The 10,337-nt window shown below is 42.9% G+C and overlaps 1 protein-coding gene across 1 annotated transcript; it reads left to right on the top strand.

The window, feature by feature from the left end:
• The first annotated feature begins 3,240 nt into the window (after window positions 1-3,240).
• ASIP (agouti signaling protein) lies at window positions 3,241-6,765 on the top strand. The gene is made up of 3 exons (XM_066561729.1): window positions 3,241-3,421; window positions 5,570-5,631; window positions 6,589-6,765. The coding sequence occupies exons 1-3, from the start codon at window positions 3,241-3,243 to the stop codon at window positions 6,763-6,765; spliced, it is 420 nt and encodes a 139-aa protein (XP_066417826.1).
• The last annotated feature ends 3,572 nt before the right edge of the window (window positions 6,766-10,337 follow it).

The following is a 10,337-nucleotide window of genomic DNA, read 5'->3' as shown; positions in this document are numbered from 1 at the left end:
GGAAATACAACAGAAACAACATTTTGGGGTGGAAGCTTGTTCAAATGGTACATTGGGGGCAGGCCAATGTGGTGTCCATCAGGCAGCTTTGTGGCAGCCAAAATTCTGGGTAGGCAGCACGCACTGACCTGAACACCACAGGTACCTTACAGAGCATATCCTGCAACAAGGCTAAAAAGTTGCTTTAAAAACTAAAATCTGCAGCATGAACACCACTGTGTACAAAGCAAAACAGCTTCCAGCTCACAGCTTGCTCTTGTCATTCCAGCTCAGAGCAGGGAAAGAATAAGGGCCCAAATGTCTCCATCCACCTGCCACAGACAAGCCCTCTGTCATGGAATTGTGGAATAGATTGGGTTGGAAGTGACCTTTAAAAGTAATTTAGTCCAACTCCCTTGCTATGAGCAGGGACATCTTCATCTAAATCAGGTTGCTCAAAGACTCTCCAACCTGACCTTAAATGTTTTCTGGGATGGGGCGTGACCACCTTCCTGGAAAGTCTGTGCCAGTGTTTTATTAACCTCACTGTAAAAAATTTCTTTCTTCCCTTTAAGCCTAGATCTGAAAAGTCAGGAAACTTAAGTGTATAGCAGACAAAGATTTTTAGGCAATCTATTATATTTGACCAACTCTGTATTTGGAAAAAAAAGACAAGCTTTTGGGCATATAAGTCATTATTTAGTTCTTGTATGAATTGCAAACATCTGCCTAGAACATGAACATCACCAGGGATACTCAGGCTGGTAAAATCTGTCAGATGAAAAGAAGCTCCAGTTGTGAGCTGAATGGTTCTGACCTAATAGTTATTGACATACATAGGTAATGTGTTAGAGCAGTTTTTAGGAAGCATCAAGAAATCTCAGTGAGGTTTGGACATCTTTTGTGAAAGGAGATGGGGAAGAGCAAATAAAAGGGCAACTCGTCTGAAGATAAGAAAAAGTAGGATCCTGACCGAACAAATATTTGTCGTATTAAAATTCTTCATGGAAATTTGGTTTGCTTGGAAACAGCCTGGTATATTGAACACTTTTGAGGAGAACTCATTTCTTGTCACAGCTTGTCACATTTATAATTTGCCCATTATAAATGGACAACTGCCACAGGCGAGGGCTGAGCTTCTGTACAAGAGTTTGTAAGACCAAACAAACTTTTGTTAATTCTTTACCTACTTTGTAAGACCAAAGTAGGTAAAGAATTAACACAGAAGTGTCACCTTGTTACTTTACTAAACTGCAGTAACTGAAAATTCAATTTTACCATGACAACAAAAAATTCTCATGGCAGGACTTGTTCCTTTTGGTTTCTGGAATTTTTAGAGTCTTCTAAACAAGGCACACTTTCTCCTCTCAGATTCAGAATCAAATCAAAGGCTCTTCACATCTGATATGATAAAATTTGAATCAATTCATTTAAAGGAGACTCCTACCCACAGCCATGACTGATCCAGCCAGGGTCTGAACTTTCACATCTGCTTTGAATGACTTCAGCTGTGCAGCGTTTCAGACACAGCAGCACTGCCTCCCCAGAGGTTAATCCTCCCCTGTAAAACTTCAGGCTCAGATACATCTCTTTCAGATGCAGCTCATGCAGGTGTATAAACCACAAAGGATCCAGCATGTGCATCCCTGAAAATTCCAGTGGAGCCCAGACAGAACCAGGAATGAATTATGGACTGTCAGAATGGTTTGGGTTGGGAGAGACCTTACAGCTCATCCAGTTCCAACATGGACAGGGACATCTTCCACTACCCCAGGGTGCTCCAAGCCCCATCCTAGCTGGCCTTGGACACTTCAGGGATCCAGGGGCAGCCACAGCTGCTCTGGGAACCCTGAGCCAGAGCCTCAGCATCCTCTGAGTAAAGAACTTCTGTCTCCAATCTAAATCTCTCTCTTTTAATTTAAAACCATTCAGCCTTGTCCTATCACTCTCTGTCTAGATAAGAAGTTGTTCTCCCTCTTTTTGATAAGGGCTGAAGGGGTTCTCATGGCTCCCTGCAGCCTTGTCTTCTCCAGGCTGATCCCCCCAGCTCCCAGCCTGGCCCCAGAGCAGAGGTGAGTGCCCTCATGGCACAGCCACAGCCACCAGTGGAAGCAGCCTTGATGTCCCCAGCAGTGCTTTGGCACAGGAACATGGTGTGCAGAACAGACAATTCCAGAACTGATCCCAAGCACTTGGAATTAGAAGCATGAGAGTGACCATCTCCCAGGGAGGAGTGGGTCAGTGGGGCTACAAAAGCAGGTATAGAACAGACCTGGTGCAGCAGCAGTGAAGCTTGAAGCCCAGATTGAAGCCCTCCCAAGGCAGAAATTCTTCATTTTTTAACTCCCCAGTAATTAAGTCATTACAACCAGATGAATGGCCCAAACCACTTGGTTTTACTCGCTCTTTTTAACTGCATCCAGCAGCTTTTCACTGACACAAAGCCATCCATAAATCTGGAGACTGGCTGTGCCTCTGGGGGAACAAGGCTCCCAGAACCCTGACACTGCAGAAAACTGATGCACATGGAAATAAAAATCAGCTTTGAAATACAAGAAGGTACAAGAAAAGGAGTGCAGGCTGGTGACACACTCTGTGTACCCTGCAGGGACTGTCACCTCAGGTGAATGGCCATGCTCCACAGCTCAGGTGCCTCCATGAGTATCCCCAAATCCCAGACTTTGGCACATCTTGGAAGTTATTCAGTGTATAACCCCAAGGCACACAAACACTTTACAGCACTGGCCTTTTATAATTCACATGAGTTATAGCTGTGATTTATATGGGATTAGAGCAGCCAGTTGGAGGTGAAATAAGATATTACTTCATGATTTATCTTTAAGACCAGAAAATTTACAGGAAACACAGTTGGGGGGGCGGGGGGAGGGTTTAAATTGTCATTATTCTTTTATGTTTTCTAGCACATTTTTGTCAACAAGATTTCCTGGAAAAAGTTGATGATGTGGTTGAGTTTCTGCCCTTGGCCATATAATAACCATTATAAAGCTCAGTTGGGAGGACATTCACATCTTATGGGAAATAAATCTTTTGAGAAAAAAATAACATCTCGGGGACTTGTATTTGAGATAGCATTGTTCCACTCTTACAACAATCTTAGATATTCCAGGACCAGAGGCTAAGTGCTGGAAATAAAATAATTGTCAGAGATTTGTTGCTAAAGCTGCGCAACGTGACAGAAAACCATTGCAGAGATTCATATCCCTGCATCACTTCTGCAGGTTTTGACCAACTTTGGTTTTCATGACGATGGAATTTTTCCTCTCCACGATGGCAAGAAAGAATCTCTTCCTCAGCCTCCTGCTCTGCTACAGCCTGTTCAGGGCTGCTGATTCCCACTTGGTCATTGAGGAGAAGACAGAATGCAATGTGTCCAGGAGAAGCAAAATGGACCTCTCAGATCTTCCACCCATCTCCATAGTAGGTGAGTAAAACCTGCCATTCAGGGCCAAATGAACAAGATTTGCAGGAAACACTGCTTTTGATTATTCTGAATTATTTGGATAACTTTGCTTGAATTATTGATTATTCTGAATTATTTGCCCCAACTTTCATAGGGCACAGAACTGTGGTGGCTGCAGCACCCAAGAATGACAATGTGGTAAACCTCAGTTTAGAGGAAAAAAAATACAATTTATTTCAGTTTTACAGGTTTCACTTCAGCTCCCATCACACTGTAAGCCTTTTTATATTGAAGAGAATGGTCTTGTGCTAATATGGGAAATAACCTTGCTTAGAAAACTTTATGCATATGAGAAAAAAAACAAACCATAATATGATATTTAGGGGTCTGCTTTTGTGGTAGAAAAATCAACAGTATTAACATAACCTCAGTTTACCTGGCCTTTAAACAGGGGAAGAAAAGAGCACTGCAAGGGACAGCCAGGGGTCACTAATTTATCTGTCCAAGACAGGACCAGATCTGTCTCTACAGTTTCTGGCAAGTGACCACCTGTCCTGTTTGGGAAGAGCCTCTTTAGGGTGATGCTTAACTCTTTTTTTCACAAAATTATTTCCTCATGTCTGCCTTAACTCTTTCCATGTTGTTTACACCAACTTCTTCTCTCAAGAAACTCACAGGTGTTTGGAGATAGTCAGCTACAGAACATTCAAAACTGTGTCAAAATGCTAATAATTAAAAAAAATAAACCTTCTCTTGTTTAGCTCCTTTCTGCATGTTTTTAGGGCTTTAGTTTAAAGCACTCTGGTTCTTACCTGTTTCCTGCATTTTCTCAATGCTCTTACTCAGGACAATATTATCTTTAAGGAGAAACAGTTGCCCCACACATGCATTTCCAAAGAAATCTGAACCTCTGAATCCTGAGTTGATGCAGTGTTGTTCAACTGAGAGTTCAGCAGAGCTTGTGCAGCCTCCCAAGCTGCACCATTTGTGATCCTTGTGATCCTTGATGCCTCCACTCTCACAATTCCCATAACTTTTTAATGTCCCAATTAAAATCAGGGCGATAAAATACAATCCCTTCAGCTGATATTTCATCTTCTCACAGAAGTGAGCCCATGCTTTAGACATGGCAGATGGGCTGAGCTGTAACACATTTCTCCCCACTGCTTCTTAGAGATGCATAACCCTGACTTTTAATAATACAAGAAAAATAAATGAAATCCCCCCAAAACCAGCTCAAAATATTTGTTCTTCATTTTTCAACTCAGTAAATCCTAGCAATTAGAAAATATTCAAAAACATATTGATAGAGGATCCTGGAATAGATAAGGAGCCACCATTCACCAGTGGGGATATAGATGTTTTTTAGCTCAGTCATCCATTACATACAGGTAGTGCTTGTTACAAAACTCACACACCCAGAATAAAGGTATCAAAAATACCACAAGAGCTTGGTGAGCTGGGAAGTGTCTCACACTTGAACACTCTTGTTGTGTTAGAGCCCAAAACAAGCCCCAAAACAAGTAATGGGATTTACACAGTTATAAATATCTAAAATTGCATATAGTGACAAATATAGAGGGAGCAAAGTTACAGGCATGTGAATGAAACATCTTTGCAAGTAACATTATGTAAAATGTTGAGGGGTTGTGGGGGGAGAAGGGACAAAGAGCTGCAGAATGAAAGGTGGCATCACAGATGCAGAGTATATGCCAAATCAGCAGAGCTTTTGCTTGTGGAAAGCAGTTAATTGTACACTTGTTAATGCCTTCCAAAATTATGCATGTAGCACAACATTCTAACAGAAGAAATTATGGAATTCTAAAGATTTTTCCTATTTTGTTTATGTGACTACTGTGCATGAGCACCCCAATCTTTTTTACAGAGACCTTTAATTTTATTTCTCTGAAATAATTCATTGTTTGCATCTACCAAACAATGTGTAAAAAATCTCTTCTAAAATACAAATATCAGTTGCTCTTCTGCTTTGCACAAGTAGCAGTGACAGAGTTCAGACACTGAATTGAGATGAACATCACTGCAAAACATGCAGCAGTGAGGAGGCAATGCAGGTTATCTGCCTCCTCTCACACAAAAAATAGAATTATCTCATCGAAATAGCATTCTGTAAAATTGATTCCACATTTTCCTCTGCTATTCTCATTGAAGATTTAACTAGAAAATCTCAGAAAGTCAGCAGGAAAGAGGCAGAGATCAAGAAATCTTCCAAGGTAGGTGGTTGTTCTAAAAACCTTCTTGGATTTTTAGAACAGTTTGTTACTTCTAGAGTTTCCCTTGGTGCATTCATTTGAAAGGCTTTTACTGGCATTCCCTAATTTAAATAATTTACATATTAATTTCGGTTAAAAGCTTGAAATGTAAAAATAGATGTGAAACAATAACGGTGGAAAGAAAATTAGAAGCTGCGGCTGCCCCATCCCTGGCAGTGTCCAAGGCCAGGTTGGATGGGGCTTGCAGCCACCTGGGATAGCAGAAGGTGTCCCTGTGGCAAGGGGTGGGATGAGAGATGGGCTTTCAAATCCCTTCCCACCCAAAGAATTCCATAACTGAGTTTCAGAAGTGCACAGGGTGCCTGGAGCTGCTGGGCTCCAGAGATCCCTCCCAGGACCCAGGCATGTGCTGAGCAACCCAAAATTTTCCACCTTTCCACATCCCCAGCAGAGAAGCTGCACCCCTGCGGGGATGAGAGGGCTTTTCCCCCTCCCTGAGCTGTGTGTGCAGGGGGGATTCCCATGGATGGAGCATCACTGGGCTCAGGGGGGGGAGCATTGCCAAGCCGCTGCCCTGCGCTCTCAGCTCAGCCAACGAGACTGACAGGGAGTTTTCACTCATCTGATAAGCTGGGGGATCTAAACATGACACCTTAATTGGTTTTATTGATAACTCCACCATCTGAGTACATTTTGGCCCCCCTTTCTTCACTGCTGCCACTCTCCTTCCTAGAGACCCTTTCCAAAGGTCCACCCAGTCATGGTCAAAATGAGGTTTGTCATTTTGCTCAGAACGTTGCTCTCAAGCCACCCTTTCCCGTTCCCCAGCCCCAGCACACCTCTGCATTGCTAGCACAGCTCTCACTGCCACAGCCAGCTGCTCATTCCCCTAGAACCTCCTGCTGTTCACCACCCTCATTTCACCTGCCTATGAATTCTCATGTTTTTATCTTCCAGAAAAATGCTAAACGCAAGATATCTCCAAAGCCAAGGCCCCCACCTGCTGCTAACTGTGTGCCAACCTTCAAAATCTGCAAGCCACACTTGAATTCCTGCTGTCACTACTGTGCTTTTTGCAAATGCAGAATCTTCCAGACCATCTGCCAGTGCCTGATGTTAAACCCCAAGTGTTAAGCCAAGTCAGAAACACAGCAAGCCTTCTGTCTTTCATTAGCTTCTCAAGTGGATATTCCAAATTGCCCCATGTCTCTAGTAATCAGAATAGAGAACTCTGAAGCTTGAATCTACCCCTCTTAAAATTTAATGGACAGTCATTATAATGGGGTTAATGTTACCACAATCTGGATGTCATTTCAGGGAGCAGACAGCCAGGGAGATTGGCACTGATTAGGCATTTTTAGCAAAAGAGCTGTGTTTTATGATGAATTCTGGATTCCTGTGGGTTTGAGCTTTTATTTGAAGGATCATATTAATGCCAGACTGCAGAAGTGTCTAACCAGCACCATAAAAGCTGCCCCCATGGCACCCAAATGGCCACTAAAACAGGACTGGTTAGGCCAGTGAGGGACTAGAGCTTGGCTTTACCCACAGAGACATCACCAGCATTCAGCACAGCCAAAGTATCAGGCTGAAAATGCAGGGTTTGAGTTTAACTCCATTTCCACATATTCAACAAAAACCAGGACAAGAATTTTTGTAGGTTATTCTACCTGCAAAGATGGACCCAAGGCTAAAAGGACAATTTAATCAATCTGAGCCAAGCATTCACCTTCAGGGGTTTTGGTCACTCTGCCACCAGGCAGTACCTCCCAGGGGTATGACATACATATATACTTAAAATGCAAATGTGTCCATGCCTTGGAATATAAAAATCAGATTTTTTTTTTCTCCAGACATATCTGTAGGAATCAACTCTTCAGCCTTTCTTCTCCTGCTGCCAAGGACACTGCTTGTACAGAGCCCAAAAGCAGGAAGACATATCTGGGACTTTTGAGGAAGAAAGGAAAGATCAGCAAAAGATGAATGTATGTCCCACACGTACATTTTGAAGCAAACCATTCCAAGCAATCAATTCTTTGCCCTTACTTGCTGCAGGAGCTCCCAGAACCATCTCCAAGGCTGAATTCAGGCAGGAATGCCCAAGTCCTGCAGCAACCAGGGGAAAAATACATCACATGCTGTATGAAGACTTAAAGGCTCAGAAAGAGATGGCTGAAGCTCAAGGCAACAGAAGATTTCTTTCTCTTGTTCTCGAAGCTCTTTGTCCTAAATTTGAGGTATCCAAGATGGCACAGAAGGAAAACCCTTCATGGTTAAACTCCCAGGAGAGCAAGGAGGGACCAGACCCAGAAAATGTCCCTGACACGAAGACTTTTTATTTGCCAGACTCCAGCTCTTGTTTTTTACCTCCTCTGTTCTGTACTTACAGTGTCTCTCCCCTGCTCCCTTACTGGTTTGTCTTCTGTGCTACTTCCTTGTTTTTAGTGTTTTCTCTTTATCCAACTGCTATTCTTTGTTACCACAGGAGCACTCCAGGGCCAACCCACATCTCCCATGTTCTCTCCACCTGCCTGCACCACGGTCCCTTCCAGTGCTCTTTAGCTTTCACAATTAAATTTTTCTAGCCATGAATTTCTAATCAGGAATTCAGGAATTTTGTAATCCCCTGTGCAGGTCTAATCGAGAAGACAGTTGTTTACTGATTTATTTCTAAACACAGCTGAGGGCTACAAAAATCTTCTAGGCAGGAAAAGATGATACAGATGACACTCCAAAGGGGCTCAAGCCATAGAAATGTTTTGGTTTTTTTTTAATTCTAATAATCAGTCTAAAGCCCAGAACTCAAAACTAAGGTCAGATATTGACAGAATTTTTTGTTCATACTAGATATATAGTTGTTGGATTAATCTAAGAAAGAGCCCTAATGATGACAGAATGTCATTGTGTTCCTTATATTTTATAAGGAATATAAGCTTGAATTCTTGTTAATACATGTAAGTGTGCCTTTTAGCCAGATTTCTTGGCTCAGGAATCTGTAGCCACTCAGTTATTATGGAAAAAGGAGAATAAGAAGGAAGAACAATACATTATAATGGATTTCAGAATGTGGCTCCTTCTTTTACTAGCTAGAGATTTAGGTTCCATCAATTTTTTTCAAAATTCTCATAAGTATAACAAAATGTTGTTGATTTGATGCCTTAAGTTTTAGCTTTCATATTTTCCATATTCTGTACTGCATTAGTATACAACTCTGAACTTCATATAAAGTGTTAGCAAGTTCTCCTCACAGCTCAGTCACACAAAACAATCCTTTTCCAGCCCCAGAACCCAGGACACCACTGCAGCTTCAGGCCCAAAAAGTGCAAACAACAAAAAGGCCCAAAAGGTGCAAACAGCAGTGAATTGAGGAGAGCAATCTGGGAGGATGGGATACAGCTCCAATTACCTGGAGCTGTAATTGGACAATTAACCCCAACATGGAAATGGACCAAAAAGTGGGGGAAAAAAAAGTATAAAAACTTTAAAAGTGTGATCTGAGGTCCATCTTGGGTGTAGCCACAGCCAGGCTCTTGTACTGCCCAAGGTGCATCCTTTGAAGGCCTTTTAATAAATCCCTACTTTATCCCTTGAACACTGTCTAGCCTCTGTTCCAGATCACCTCACAAGGCATCAGATTGATACTAAAAACATATAATAAAATACCAATAATCACACTACTTCTTATGTGGAAACAAGATAATTTTCATACCAGGAAGTCCAGCTGGTCAGAAAAATTATCTTTTACCATGGTCAAGGGGAGTGGGAAGAGAGGGAAGGGAAGGGAAAGAAGGAGAGCCAGAAATCCAACAAACAGCTGCTCTGGACTGCAGCTTTGCAGAACCTCAGAGTGGCTGAGGTCAGCAGAGACCTCTGGCTGCCATCCAGCTGGACCTGCTTGCCCAGGACCACATCCAGGCAGCCTTTGAACATCTCCAAGGAGGGAAACTCCACCCCCTCCCTGGGCAGCCTGTCCTGGGGCTTGGTCATCCTCGCTCACCATTACAAGCAGGAAAAGAAATGTTTCCTGATGCTTGACTCTCTGCAGCGTGTCCCTGTCTCTCTCACCCTGGGGAGCCCAAAGGGGACACAGGAGTCCAGGGATGAGCTCCAAAGTGAGGAGCAGGGAGGGACCCTCTCCTTGGCCTGTGCTGACAATGCTCCCAGCACAGCCCAGGCACAGTTCACCCTCTGGTGGCTCTTGGTCACCTTGGTGCTCCCCAGGTGCCCCAGGGTGTGGCAATGTTCCTCACTTGGGGCTCACCAAGTGTGGTGGTGCTCACAGGGGTCCCAGGACGAGGGAAGAGATGAGAATCTTCACTCCATGTTTCACAAGGCTGATTTATTATTTTATTATAAATATTATATTAAAAGAAAATTATATATTAAAACTATACTAAAAGAATAGAAGAAAGGATTTCATCAGAAGGCTTGAAAGGAATAGAAAGGAATGATTATAAAATCTTGTGACTGCTCACAGCCTCGACACAGGTGGCTGTCATTGGTCATCAGGTAAAAACAGTTTCCCATGCTGGGTAAACAATTCTCCAAATCACATTCCAAAGCAGCAAAACATGGAGAAGCTGAAGCTTCTCAGGAGAAAAGATCCTAAAGAAAGGATTTTTCATAAAGTATGTCTGTGACACCAGGGCCTTTCCTGGCTCCCTGCTGGGTGTCCTGGGCTTGTTCCTCCCCAGGGACAGCAGCAT

Source organism: Molothrus aeneus, chromosome 17, assembly GCF_037042795.1.
Source record: "Molothrus aeneus isolate 106 chromosome 17, BPBGC_Maene_1.0, whole genome shotgun sequence".
Taxonomy (NCBI): domain Eukaryota; kingdom Metazoa; phylum Chordata; class Aves; order Passeriformes; family Icteridae; genus Molothrus; species Molothrus aeneus.
This window is presented reverse-complemented; position numbering and strand designations above follow the sequence as displayed.

Excerpts from the sequence above, each read along its gene's own strand:
- ASIP (XM_066561729.1), top strand. The coding sequence starts at position 3,241 with ATGACGATGGAATTTTTCCTCTCCACGATGGCAAGAAAGAATCTCTTC. Across the intron at positions 3,422-5,569 it reads TCCACCCATCTCCATAGTAG|ATTTAACTAGAAAATCTCAG; the intron begins GTGAGTAAAACC and ends TTCTCATTGAAG. Across the intron at positions 5,632-6,588 it reads AGATCAAGAAATCTTCCAAG|AAAAATGCTAAACGCAAGAT; the intron begins GTAGGTGGTTGT and ends TTTATCTTCCAG.